Source organism: Protopterus annectens, chromosome 14.part0, assembly GCF_019279795.1.
Source record: "Protopterus annectens isolate FY-2018-M chromosome 14.part0, PAN1.0, whole genome shotgun sequence".
NCBI classification, from domain to species: domain Eukaryota; kingdom Metazoa; phylum Chordata; order Ceratodontiformes; family Protopteridae; genus Protopterus; species Protopterus annectens.
Window position 1 is genome coordinate 537,894,245 of NC_056748.1, and position 15,458 is coordinate 537,909,702.

At 36.4% G+C, this 15,458-nt stretch overlaps 1 protein-coding gene across 1 annotated transcript in view; it reads left to right on the forward strand.

The window, feature by feature from the left end:
- The window catches only part of SFTPD (surfactant protein D), a 362,436-nt gene that overhangs the window by 80,147 nt on the left and 266,831 nt on the right, over window positions 1–15,458 (forward strand). The window contains exon 3 of the mRNA XM_044056287.1: window positions 10,979–11,092. Coding sequence (XP_043912222.1) covers window positions 10,979–11,092 — 114 coding nt within the window. The remainder of the gene's footprint in view (window positions 1–10,978; window positions 11,093–15,458) is intronic.

Genomic DNA, 15,458 nt, shown 5'->3' on the forward strand with positions numbered 1-15,458 from the left:
CTCTACCTCTTCCTTTCCCTACTGAAAGATGCAAAGAAAAGTAGCATTACTATTAAAAGTTTCATTTCATATGTTAAGTCACTTCAATAGACAAGAAGACTTCATAGCTTTTTGTATTTGTTTACACAGAAACAAGTCTTCCTGGGTTAATCAGTTGCAAGTATGCAGAACATCTCAATGAGCATGATATTCTAGGATTCTAGCAAAAGTGGGTCACAGACCTGAAAATAGTATGACAATGGCAGTAAACACTTACTAAAAGTTATAAATTCTTCCCCTGTTCCCCTCTCTCACCATTCCCCTAGTCTAAGTTGTTTATCAAAACTATATTTGGAAGTAGACTGAATGTAGTCATGTACATATAAAGTGAAAAAGTAAAGAAGGCTGGGAATGTTCTGCTACAAGAAAAAGTGCTGCAGTGGAAACATGAACAGCTTCCTGTGAAAGGTATTATAGAAAATAAGAACTTTGTGTAGCCTGTGACAACTTATCAGCCTCAACTCTACAAATATCTTGAGGTTAGTGTAAAGGGGATTCAGTGGGGAAAGCATAAAGAAAATAGAAAAAATGGCTATTAAAAGAATTTAGCCTACACATATCTTAAAATGGTGCTAGTTCAAAAAAATGACTACTTCGCATATATGCAGTATATAGTGTTGCCAAGAAAAACAAACTTCCCCACAGATATAACAGTCAGACACAACAGAGGAAGGTTATCCTACCACCACTAAATTAAATCAATTTAAACTATATATTAACTAGAAATGTGTGTATAAAGTATCAGGAAAAACAACTATTTCCATAGGATATAAATATTAAATTTAAACAGGAATGATGATTGTTAGTAATATAACAATTTTATAAATAGGGGATAATAGTCACCTTTCTAAAGTGAAACCATATCTATTAAGCTATAAAAAGATGAAAAGGAAATTACCTGTGAGGAATAATGATAGGTTGTTGAAACAAAGGAACATAATTAGTCAAGTGGAGTTTGAGATATACAACTAGAGAACTATTTCTTCAAGCAAAAGTGATTAATATTTGAACACTAGATTTTATTGAATTTGATATTGGAAACTGATATTATCTCAGGCTAAGATTATTGATGTAGTAAATAAAAGAAAATGTTCAATGAAAGTTTGTGGCTGATGATTTAGTAGCTTTGTTAGTACTGTTAGGATCAGGGGGAGGTTTTTGCTTCTTTTTTTTTAAGTCAGTCCAGGAATTTTTTTCCGATGTTCTGTTCAGAGAAGGGGGAGACCAGTCCATATCTTCTGAAATAGGGGTAATGTTGTTGTTTCTGATACAAGTTGTTAAATATTTTTTATCTTGTTTGACAGATCTATTTTTATTTAGCTGGATCCATTTTTTGAGATTTAATACCATTTTGTTTGAGAGCTTTAATAAGAGGCCAGCAGCTTTTTCTCAAGTCCATTATTTTAGTTGAATAATCATTATCAAATCTGATTAAATTCAAATTATATTTCAAAGGAGGTTTTCTCCAAGCAGTTTAAAGTACAAATTCTTTATCAATATATGATAAAAAATTCATTCCAATGGATCATGGAGGAGAAGGGGAGGAAGAGGAGACAGGTTTATCTGTGGCTCTATGAATGCTTTTAGTGCTATAAGAAAAAAATACCATGTATCTTTAATATTTCAGGAATCCAATTACTTAGAAAAGAAATTAAATCATTACCTTCAGTTTTTTTCTGTAAGACCAAAAAAATGTTACATCTCCTTTTTCTGATTTGCAAGTCATCAATTTTGTTAAGAATCCAGGTATTCTGATTTAGAAAAAAATCAGGTTGGGATTCTTCTTCCTTTAGTCTCCCGCCTATGTCATTCAAGGCATTTGTCATATCAGAAATTTTGGTTTGTTGCTGTTGCAGCAGTTGTTTAAAGACATCTGTTTGTTTACGACAGTTTTCTCTAAGCTTTTCTAAATTTTCTTGGAAACCATCCATTTTCAAAGATAATCCCTGAAAGGTAGACTTCACTGGCTGTAAATCTTGTCTCAAGGAAGTGTCAGTGTGAGAATGATTAGAGTTTCTCATCTTTATTTGGTGAATTAGTCTCCAAGTAAAAGTGACAGGAACATTTTTATATATTTCCATGAAATTCAGGAATAGAGAAGTCAGAAATATTATCAATTAAGTTGTGGAGAATTTTTTGAAAAAAAAAAAAAAACAATTATTTTCCCTTATTTAAATATAATTCTGCAAAGCTTAAAATTAGCTGTCTTCACTTAGCCATCTTGGCTCTGCCCCCATTTACTGATATATTTGGTATGTAGTATATTTTGCAAAGCTTTTCATAAGTTGAGAACTATCACACATGCAACTTTCTATATGTATTTCATGCACACCAATGTCACACTGCAGAAGGTTCCTAAACATAGTGAAGCACCATCATGAATGCTACTTCCCATTTTAAAAATTTACAGGCAAAAACTCAGGAAGCATGTTTGAGGATTTGTATAATTTTGTATATACTTGTACAGCTATATCATCACAATGCCCACTTGAGTATATAATAAAAACAAAGACATGTTAAAGGACATGCATAAAAAGTTCTCAAAAAGGGATATAATCATATATGAATACAATGAAACGTTAACCATTCCATTTTACATATTTATGTAGTGTTTATTGTTGTTTTGATTTTTATAGGAAACATAATTAGCAATCTTACATTAGGAAGTCCTGGTAAGAGAGGTACAAATTTATTAGCATTTATTATACAATGTTACCATTGTGCCTATTGTATTTCAATGTTTTTCTAAGACATAAGAAGTATACTTATAAAATATTAAAGTTGTCTATGGTCAGAAGACCAATAAAAATTGGTGAATAACTAAGTATTCAGTTCAGGAACTGAGAAAGCACCATAAACTCTATAAGAAAAACAAATGATTCCCCACTGTTATGAGTTTTAACCCTTAGAAAATGAATAATTGTTGATGCTTTAAATTTTAATCATTAGAAAAGGAATAATTGTTGATGTTTTCCACAAAAATGTGCTAGAGGTCAGGGTAGTGTCAATAATTATTGCTGAAGTGGATACCAAGATGAAAGGGGCCCTGATGAATTCTGGGTGTAAATAATGACATTTTATCTTCTATATTTTGTAAATGATTGAAGGGGAAATCTTGGTGCAAAGGCAAAAAATGTATAATCTGAGCAATCAGGTTGTAGATGCTCCACAAATGAGAAACTGTCAGCAACTGTAGGACCTATATTTAATAGGATTAACAACTAATCAGATGTGAGTCTCTGCTCTCATAAAATATGAAGGAGAAAGGGTTTTTGTTCTGTGCATGAGAATGTGTAATATGTTATCTCTAGTAGTCAGGTCAGTACCAAACATTAAAATGTTTTAAAACTTTGGTTGACAGCTTAGTCCATTGTTTACAAGCAGCAAAGTCCATGCTAGCTTCACTTGAGATTGTAAACTTGGTTAATATACCAGAATATAATATTGTATGGGTAAATAAATGAAAATTGCAGATGCAGGATCTACCAAGGAGGCCTTGCTTTTCTGTAGCCCTCAAATCTGAAAACAATATTAGTTTATTTTTATCTTCATTCAAGCTGGTTGATTTCATGCCAAAAAACTCCTGGGATTTCCTAATACAGTAGTCTGTCTTTGAGAAAAATAGTTTTACTTATACTTGTGAGGCTTCTGCATTGCTAACTTAGCAGTAGCTGAGAAAGAAATTCTTTTGGAGATGCTGTACATCTCTAAGGATATTCTCTTCTTTTAAGAGGCTTTTCCTATTTTAGGAGTTAGCCAAGGGAGAGCCAGTGTTGATATTTGTGCCTTATGTTTAGAGACTGAAATATTGTTGTATTAGGGCAACTTACTTGCTTATGTATGTATATATATTTGTACTTCAGAGGTGACACTGAAAAGATGGTGATCACTATCAGAAGCTGAAGCAGGGGCTGAGAGAGTTAAGACTCATTCTAATTGAGTAGAGTAACTTGAATCTGGGCTGGGATTGTTGGGACTGGATTCACTTTTTTTTAATGAAAATTTCAGTGGAGACTGACCAAGTATAGTCTTAAGATGTTTATTCCTATATGATTGAAATCTATAATTCGGATAAGATGGGAAATTGAAGCCCATTTGCCTGAGTTGGTAGTAGCTCAGGTGGATATAAAAGATCCCACAGCACTTATCAAAGAGAGTAGTTTTTTTTTAATTTTTAATATGTTTAATACTAATTACAAACTTACATATTTACAAATTTATGCAGTGTACAGATTTTCATTCCTTTCTGTTACTGTCATACAATCAAAGATATCTTGCTTTTCATTATTATGTTAAACTTCTATCTTTGTTATCTTATTTGAACCCCACTCCTTTTTTCACAAACACTATCTATTTTTTTCTTAAAATTACTGCTAGTCTTCATTTACCATTATGCATAACTTCATATAGCTTTTCATTCCAAATGGTCTACGCAACATAAAATACTCTTTTGACAATTTTACTGACATATTCCTTATTTTTTAGTTATAATATCCATATATAATCATATCCATATTTATTTAATTTACTTTCTTTATATTTTCAAAGAAAGTCTCCTTACACAATTCTCCCACAATTTTGCAACCCTCATCATTGTAAAAAACATGCTCTGTAGTTTTTTCTTTACCACAATATATACAAACTCTTTCACTGATTTTTTATATGGTGGGTTTCCTTCTACTGATAATTTATTAAACACTTACCTCCATAAAAAATCTTGACATTCTACTTGCTTATTATACCATGTATTTCATACTTTTATAGCTTTAACATTTTTATGTGCTATGTCATCCCAATAACTAGCATAATGATATTGTATCATGGTAGTTTTATACCACACTTTCTTCTCATTTTCTATTTCATCAATTTTTGTTTTCCATAACAAGAATTTAATCTTGATAACAACTAATTTCTTTATTTAAACATTCTTTTCCTTTTTTGATTTTTAACATATCCCAATGCCACTCGTTTTTGTACTTCAGTAAATTTACAAATAACTTTTCATTTTTATCATTTATTCATAATAAAACTTAATACAAATTCAAAGAAGCAGCATAAACAATTGGGTATATCAATCCTAAATCTCCATTTTCCTTACTGGCATATAAAACTCCTTTCTTCACTAGATTCAATCTAAAACCCCATATAAAAGAAAAAAAAATACTTGTAGTGTTTCTTTTTCATAGATTATTAGCAACAAATAAACACTAGCTAAACATGCAATCTTTACAGGTATAATTGAATTAAATAAATACACTTGTTTTTATAAAATTATACCTTGTCTGTTTTTCAAAAACAACAACATTCCTTTACTTCATCTATTTTCTTATGCCATTGTTCATCTCTTGCATTTTTACCCCAAATGTTATTCTTAAAACAAAGATTTCTTTCACTGAAAATGATAATCCTCCTATCTTTATTATACTACCCAGGCCTTTACTTTTTTTTTCTTTATTTAAAGTCACACCTACTGTTTTTAAACAGTGATATACATAACATATAACATCTTTTATTCAGACTTTGTTTCTTGTAATCAGTATAATGTCATCTGCATAAGTAAACATAACTGGAATTTTTATTCCTTCATTGGTAATATAATTAGCTTTCTTTCTATCCTGAAACATTTTCTTTACATAATTTATTATGAGATTCATAATTTGTTCGTGAAAATGTCTTACTCTTTCCTCTATCATCTTTAATTTCTCTCATTATACTAGTATTTGCTTTAACTATGCTGCTCAAATAAGCTGACATTTCTTCTCATTTAAGTTGTAAGTAATATATTTTCTTAAAAAATAATTCTTTAATTTTCTCTTGATTAGTTTCATAAATTCTCTGTTCTATCACCTAATATTCTCTATGTTCTCTATCATTTCTTTCCAAGCCCTTTAAAAAATCTATATACATTGTTTTATAATTTGTTTTTACCACTTTTCTAACATCTGACTGCCATTCTAAAAAAACATATTTTATATTTTTCTTTAAAAGCTAGCCACCATTTGTACCATTTTTTATAACATCAAGAAACAAAACACAGTGCACAATAAACACCAAATAAGTCATTTTACTTATAGGATAAAAGCACTTAACTTTAAACGTCATTAAAGCTTTTGGTGTTAGTTCCATGAGTGGTGTGTTTGTTTTGTTGGTTCACAATTTTTTTAACATACTCTGGTGGAAATGTAATCTTTCAATAATTGCATACTTATTTTTTTCTCATTTGCATCCCATAATATCTCATCTATTCTTTTTATACCTTTTCCCAATCTGATATACTCCTTTTTTCCTTTATCTCTAGTCACATGGCTGAATGATCTGAAAAGCCTGTTATAAGTATATCTTCCTTATTTATATTTAAACCTTGCGAAACAGTAAAATAATCTATTTCATTCTTATATACACCTTGACTATATGTCCACAAATTATTATTCCAAATCTTTAAATTGCTGCATGTTATAACTTCAAAAATTGTTGTATTTCCTCTCTTCTTCTTTCTTCTCAAATCACAATTAAAATCTCCCATTAATATTATACTCATATTAATTACTCCATAATTCTGAATTTTATAAAATGAATGTTCCCTTTCTTTACTTGTAACATGGGCATAACATGCTATAATTCTATATACCTAAGATCTGAATAGTTAATCTTCCCATCATTACCAGTGTTATATTCAATATTTTCATTGACTTCTTACGAAGTACAGTTATGCCAGAACACAGTTCTTTCCTAGGTTCTATATTGTATCTCCCACCCCAAGTTTTTTGCTTGCAATCTCTCTTCTTGTGTCAAAAATCTTGCATCTTCCAATATTATTGCAACAACTTCACACTTACTATACCATTTTAGGATGCCTATTCATCAACTTATATTTTAAATGTTATTTACATTTACTGAAAGAACTCTAAAATTACAATTATATCTATTTTGTAGCTCACCAGAAATTATGTAAATTTGACACATTGATATCGTTTGCATTATCCATTTCCTTTCTTTTTCTCTTTTTTCACTTATCCCTTTAAACTTTTTTTCTGTCTGCTACTATTTTGCATACATAATTCTTTATACATTTCGCTATTTTTCAATTTATATCTTCCTTGTCACTTATTTCAGAATCTTTGTCTATAATAGCTTCTGTTTCATTTTTCTGTTTATCCTTATCTTTATTTTCACTCAATTTTGCTTCCCTACTTCCTCTTTATCTTTTACTGGGACCATTACTTCTTTCTGTATACAACTCTCACTTTTTCTTTTCTTCTGGTTCATCATGCTTTTTCTGTGAATTACAATCCATCCATAAATGCCCAATTTTGTTACATTTATATAATTTCAACTCACACATTTTGTATCATGACCTATTCCCTCACAAATAAAACATTTACTCTTATCACAGTTATTTATCAACTGATCATCTTTTCAGCAGAAAAAAAAAACATGTTTTTGGTTGCCCCCAGTATTTTATGACATCCCCATTACCTTCTATATTTATCACAATAGGGATATGAACATTTTTTCTTTATCAATTTTCAGTACAATATGACAGTCCAATCCACCAGTCCATAATCTTCTATCATACAATGTGTTAATGTCCATAACTTGTTTAAAAAGCTTACTTAAATTTCTCTTTAAAGTCTGTTTGTCTATTTTTCAACTTCAGTTTGAAACTGAACATGTATTTACTTTTTTGTTTCTCTATGAAATGCTTTAACCACATAAGATTTCCATGGAATACAATTCATTTTTTCATACTCCCCCAAACACTTTCCAGAACAGAATTAGTCTAAAAATACTGTCACAATATGTTGCCTTATGAATAGGAATAAAAGCTCTTACCTCATGAGCCTTCACTCCCAATGGGACCATTAAATAATTTCAAATGTCATACTTGTCCATTTCTTTTTCTTCTTTCTTATTCTTAACACAAATTTTATTTGATTGCTATTTCCTTTCCTCTGTTCCTCTCTTGTCACTTTCCTTGCAGTTTCCTTAACAGTCTCTGCATATTATTTCTTTATCTGGCAATCTTCTTTTAAAATGGTTTCTGATTCCTCCAAATGGATTTTGTCCATAATTTCACCCAATGAAACATCTTTTCCATTCTACATCTCTCTATGCAAACAATTCACCTAAAATATCCTGTAACCTTCCCGAGTGCAAGGTTGTAATAAAATATCTATCATTGTTTTGAACATTTGCTTCTGATGAAACAAACACATTTTGTTGAAACAGCTCCTCAGAATCCTATAGAGCCTTCACCACTGCATTGGCATTCTCCTCTGCTATCTACCATATCGGATCTCACTGAGTGCTACTCTCCCAGCCACCACTGCAATGAGAACAGAACAAGCACTCCCTTAATGACTAAAGAAAGTTCTACAGTGTCATGGACAAATTTCCCCTAACTTGTGTGAATACCACCTCAGCTCTCCTCTGAAATGAGGCCATTGTCTTAGTGGGTCTAACCTAGTCAATAAAGTGTAAATAAATAAATTAAAAAGAAGATATTTGTGTTGTAATTGTTAAAGGGATTGATATTTTTCAGTGTTTCAGATATTTCAGCAGCACGTGATGGAGGGAGATCATACATAAGGTGTCTGAGTAGTTTGTAATGTGAGACAGTCATTTGCAGGTAAGACATTTAGGGATTGTGACATTAATGAGTTTCAGAAAACTACCAATAAAGATATCCAGCTGCAGAGAGTATTACACCTTTACCAGTTTACATCAGGTCTGTCACTGTGAAAATGGTGCTAGAGCTTTGATTTAGGTTGTCTGTGTTACAAATGATTGGTATATTAATCATGGACTCACCCTCAATTCCAAGAAATGCAGCATAGATTCCTTGGTAAATCTAGGAAAAATACTGCTTGCCATATTGATAATATTCCACTTAAATCTGACATAACCATACCTGGGTACATACACTGATAAAAGGCATTCATTTGAATACTATATTTCTGCAATGGTTATAAAAATGTTCTGCCTTGCAAGACATATCATTTATTTATCTCATTAAGGCCCAAATAAATTATAGTCCCACTTTATTTCTCCCCTATTAGGCTGATTATTAAATATAATGCTCCCTTTGGCATGTACTAGGCACCTAAACCAACTCGAGAGATATCAACATTTTTTTGCCAAAAATATCTCAGGTCTTAATACCTATACTTACTCAATACTAGTACATCAAATGCTCCAGATGGTGCAATATGTTCTTAACTAAAAGTATTCCCCATTTCTGGATTATACTGTCCTTACATATCAAGCAGAGTGCTTCCCCTAATAACTTCTAAAACTGTCTACATAATTGGATGGGTAACTGCAAATGTTCTCCTGCAAGGCATGATGAAAATCAGCTTAGTGGTGAATATTGTTAGTTTTCCACCAGTACTATGTGATGTCGCTGAATTTCTAATGGTCTCCTTAACCGTAAGCTTAGTAAGAACTTATGATCCTATAAACATATCTATGCTTCAAGAATTACAATTCACACTGTGGTGTGGCCACTGTTACTTTCTGTTTCCCTTGTATGTATATATATATATATATATATATATATATATATATATATATATATATATACACACACACACACACACACACACACACACACACACACACACACACACACACACACACACACACACACACACACCACTATTTACCATAGATAAGTTCAAATATATTAATTTTCTTTATTGGGATTCTCACCTCTCCTCATACCTGGCTCCCAACAAATTATATACTTTATTTCTTTCCCTTGCATTTACTACTGGAAAAATGGAGGTCCTTCATTGCTACAGCTTTCCAGATTTCTTCCTCTTTTCTCATATTTTCTTTCCACTTCTGAATTTTCCTATATCATTTTGTCCCTGGCTGTGAGAGTTGCAAATTCCGTATTAGTAAATGGGCTTTTCTGTTCATTTCTGGGAGGATGCCATTTCTGCTATAATCTCCTTAAGATGATTGCTGTGGGGTCTGAGTCTAAAAACCTTACAGGAAGCTATAAGGAGTGTTTGTGGTTAGTCTAAGGTATAGTTGGCTGACAGTGATTCATAAACACACAGAGCACTGTGGGCAGTTACCTTTAAGATCATCACAAACTGTTTAAACTTAATACTCCCTGTCCTACGTGACGTGAGACTGAGTGATTTTTCAAGAGTAATTGGGTATTGCTAAGACCGACTCACTGTAGCCCCATAACTTATTACATTCATCCCACAATGATATTTCTGATGGATGCTGCAACTTTTATGTAAGTAGCTCACTTAAGATACACCCGTGCTGTTGTTGCTGTCATTTGCATCTACACTGGTTATTATGCATTCCTTTATCAATTATTCTTAATTATAAAATATAGTGTCTTATCAAATAGTGTAGTGAGTTGTTTTAGCACTTGTACCCCTAGATCTTCATCAGTCCTCCTTCAGAGTCCTGGGGCAAGAGATCACTGATAGGGTTAGAGATTATAATCCCCCTTGTGGCTTAGCACAGCATACCGGCCTAAATAATTATTCATGAGGTTCCATTCAGAGCTAGCGATTTGAGCTTAAATTCTGTTCTAATTATAGGGGAGCAACATGACTGCAGCTACTAATCTTATCCACGCAGCTTCTGAATTCCTTCTTTGATGTCTTCTTCAAGTTTAAAAGGAAGATTAATATTTGCATAACATTCTTGCTCTGCCGAGGTTTATTTTGCTTGGGCCGAAACTTTCAGCTGCTAGGGATGCTGGAGGATGTCACAGATGTACCTCACTCTTACCTTTATAATTGCAGCAGCTTGCATTACTGTGAAGATTCAAAAGAACACATAGGAAAGACTGACTTTGAAAGCAATAGGAACTTCACATTTTGGAATGTTTCAGTATATAAAAATGTCAACATATTCTTAAAATGAGTATTTCTTTTTTAAAAGGAGTATTTCTTTTTTCCACCAGGCCCACCAGGACAAGGATTAAAAGGTGTTCAGGGTCCTCCAGGTAAAGCAGGTCCAGCTGGACAAAAGGGATCCACTGGCTCACCAGGACAAAAAGGAGACCAAGGACAGAAAGGTGAGAACTTACTTTTTCTTCTGTGTACCAGCACAATAAATTGTTTCATCAGTGAAAATCAATCCCCCGGATTCAATGAGCCCTGCACGATGTGCAGGACTAGTGCAGGAACTCCAGCAGGCAATATGTCTGCCGTGCGATCCAGGAATAAGCTGTAGGGACGTGCACGAGCACTCCTGCACTAGTCCTGCACGGACTCAGCCCCTGTATGCAAATTACCCCATTTGCAGGAGAAATTCATACAAATGAGGTGAATTTGTAATCCAGGAAGCTGGAAACCAGCCGTACAGGACTAGTGTAATCTGCAGAAATGTACTCCACCAGTAATGGAGTACATTTCTGCAAACTCCAAAACGGAGCCATGACAGCTCCAACTAAAGGGTGGATATTATGTATAAAGCATGCCAATGACCAAGTAAAAGGCCATCAGTATGGAAAACAGTTGCAAAAATAAAAAAAAGCAACTTTTTCTTTTAGTCAATCTCGGTTGTTTAAGCGTAGGGCAGTGGCGCACAAATGGGATTGGGAGAAAAATAGGAAAAAATACCTAAAATAAGCATTCTAACCAAAATCACTATTTTGCCATTATACTCAATGGCATGTAGAAGACAACATGGCCAGTGAATAGTGGTTGCTAAGGGGGGAGGCTCAGTGTGGGACCTGTAACTATGCATCAGCAGGCAATCCTATGCAAATGAGGGGAATGATACTGAATCCCAGATTTCCCCTGCATGCTAGTCAGCACCCAACAGTGCAAGAGAAGGAATAGCTTGGTGCAAGCCTAGGAGTTAGCTGACATTATGGAGGGGGTGTCAGGCATACTGTAAGCAGATTGGAGCCCTGTGGCTATGGTTTGCCCTTTGCTTAGCACAGCTATGCAAGGGGGTGTGTCTGAGGCTGCCTAGCACTCTTTACATTGCCTAAGTGGGTGTGCACTCTGCTCACTGGGTTTTAAAGGAAAAAAAAGTAAACCAGGAAATAGCAGCTCTGTGCACATTTGAGCCCTCTGTTTGCACGGCATGCCCCCGGGCTTAAACAGGAAGGCAATGGGAAGGGAAAACAGCAGTAGGAAGGTAATCTAGGAGAACTAGCATAGCTGGCAGGTGAAATGTATCAGAATCAGCCAATTACACAGGCAGCAGACCAGCCCAGCCCAGAACACAACTATAAACTATGCAAAAACCTTTCCCTCTGTTTTTTCTCACATACTCTATACCACCAGTGTATACAAGTGGGGAACTTTTAACAAACAAAAAACCAACAGAATGATATGGGCTGCAGCAGCTATCAGACATCAACATGTGGAAGAGGCTGAGGGTGGTGAGGATGAGAATGCTGTCGACCAACCCACAGTGAGGAGATGGAAAAGGGTGTACAGACCCAGGGTAACCTACCAGGGGCTACATGAGCTGGAGATAGTGGAGCACTATAGGGTGGATAGGGATCTCCTACAGGAAATTGTTGTGCTGTGCTGGCCACACCTGACACAAAGAACTAACAGAGTGGAACCCATCCCAGTGGATACCAATGTATGTGTAGGCCTAGGAATACTAGCCACAGGTACCTCCCAAAGCCCAACTGGGGATATCATGGGGATCTCACAGGCATCAGCATCCAGAGTATTCCACCAGTTCCTCGATGCCATGTCAGCATATGCCAGTGAGCACATATATTTTCTCAACGGCTGTGAGGTGTTGGCCAGCAATATGCATCTCTTCCACCAAACAGCAGAATACCCTAAGGTGGTGGGTACTATGGACTGCATACACCCCGGTGAGCGGGGTAGGGTCTACATCAACTGCAAGGGCTTCCCCTCCATCAACTGCCAGGTTGTGTGCAATGCCCAGGGCATTATAATGAGTGTGTGTGCTGGCTGCCCTGGAAGCTATCACGATTCCCACATCTGGCATCTGATGCAGCTGTGGAGACATTTGCCAGTGGGGACATCCCTTACGGTCACCTAGTGGGGGATGCTGGTTATGCACTGAAGCCATGGCTGATGACACCCATCAGAAATGCATACACACCTGAACAAGAACGCCATAATGAGGCACACACACAGACCAGAATCATAATAGAGCATGTGTTTGGGATGCTCAAGTCATGGTTCTGGTGCCTGGACACATCCAATGGAGCCTTGCAGTACTCACCACTTACATGTACCCAAATGATCATGTGCACCATGCTACACAATATGATCCTGTGGAAACAGCTGCAGCAGGAACAGCATGGGGCAGGGCCACACAGCCCCTCACCAATGCCAAGACCTGCACAGGCACAGAGTGACAGAGTGACTCAGAGGAGGAGCAACCTGAGCTTGCCCCTGTAGGCAGATGGAGGTGTGCCCAGTATGCCATGGCCTTGGCAAAGAGGCAATGCATAGCACATACACTGACACAGTAGGGACCCAGGGAATGACACCTCTCTCTGACTCACACATACAGTACAAGGGATGTCAAACATGACACTACCTGTACTCAACCATGTATAGGGAGTGTACTATGTGCATCTGACATAGGCATCCCCCAGCACCATCCTCAATACTGGCACACCCACAAGGTAAGTCACTCTCCTTACCATTTGCTGATTGGAGTAGTATGTGCTGTTATTTGTATCTATGATATGGATGTGGGAATGCAGGGGAATTGGGTGGCTGAATGGGATGCCAGCAGATAGTAGACACCTATGGTGGCAGCATGAGATCTGTAACAAATACTGGTGTCACCATAGTAGCCATTACTATTAATGGTGACAAACCCCACTGCAGGAAATGTACTGGGCCACATGTGTATCCCTATGATACACACATGCCAGTCAGGGAGGTTCACATACCCAACAACAGTCTCAGCCAGCAGGACAGGTGTAGACAAAGACAAACAAAGGCTGTGCCAGGGCCTTTGAATGATGCCTATGGGTAACCCCCCCCCCCAGGCCTACACAGACAGACTACACCAGGTCAGGCAGTGGGATGTTAATTCTGAAGGATAGGAAGTCAGAAACTGATATGTATGTCAATCAAACCTAAGACCTGTATTACACTGCTATGCCTCTAGTCAGCATGATAGGTTAGAATACAGAATGAAATGGAGTACATGACATACCAGTACAGACATAGCAAATGTGTACAAGTGTCAGGTGTGTCCCCTAATCCTATGTAGAAATGTAGAAACAGTCAGGTGTGCTCCCCCAATCCTGTGTAGAAATGTAGAAATAGACAGCTGTGCCCCCCCCACTCCTGTGTAGAAATGTAGCAACAGTCAGATGTGCCCCCTCCCCCAATCCTGTGTAGAAATGTAGAAACAATCAGGTGTGCCCCCAACCCTACGTAGACATGTAGTAATAGTCAGGTGTGCCCCCTCAATCCTATATAGAAATGTAGTACTGGTCTGGTGTGCCCCCCCAATCCGATGTACAAATGTAACAATCAGGTGTCCCCCCAATCCGATGTAGAAATGTAGTAACAGTTAGGTGTGCCCCCCATTCCTGTGTAGCAATGTATAAACAGTCAGGTGTGTCCCCCCAATCCAATGTAGAAATGTAGTAACATGCATGTGTAGGTATAATACCAGTGGAGCACAGATGCCCAGAGATGGCCAAGGTAGGAGGATAGATTGTAGCATTTATACAATATGCAGGTATGTGTGTGTTAGGTTGGTGTGTGTTTCATATTTTGTGAGAGTGATTAGTATGTATTCATGTTGAGGTATGACCTGGTGGCCATTGCCCACTACTGCTGATGACAGGGCCAAGTCCTCACAACTGCAGTGCCAAAGACAATTCCCACCAGTATAACACATGCTAGCAGTAAGCCATTGTAAATGTATGGTGGTAATATGTGTCATCATCTGAAAGAGTGACATGGCATGGCTGTTGGGCTAGATATACAAGCAGTACACAGGGGAAATTACCCCAGACATACAGTATATAGTGTGTAACTGAAATGGACGCACCCTTGGAATTGTACATACAGATACGCAGCACATTATCTGGACCTGTAGTAGGGAATACCGGTGTCGTCTGCCCGAACACTTGCAGATCACAAAGGTGGTAGGACTGATGTATTGGAAAACAGCTGATGTACCTGCACATGCCAGCATAACTGGAATGCCCCATGCATATCTGTGCATCAGCTGCAACTAGTGTCCATAGCACACATGCACCCAGCTCACCCAAACACCACCCACAAGTACCTCTCAGGTCATATCCCTGCTGTTGGAAATGGGTACAATATGTCCCCCACCTGTATATGGCAATAGCGAAAGAATGCAGCATGCAGTGCAGGTGTCTCATGCAGGTGTGTCCCTAGCTGTAGGTAGCACCCTGCTAGCATCCACACCACCTGATCAATACAGATAGAAAGTATTGG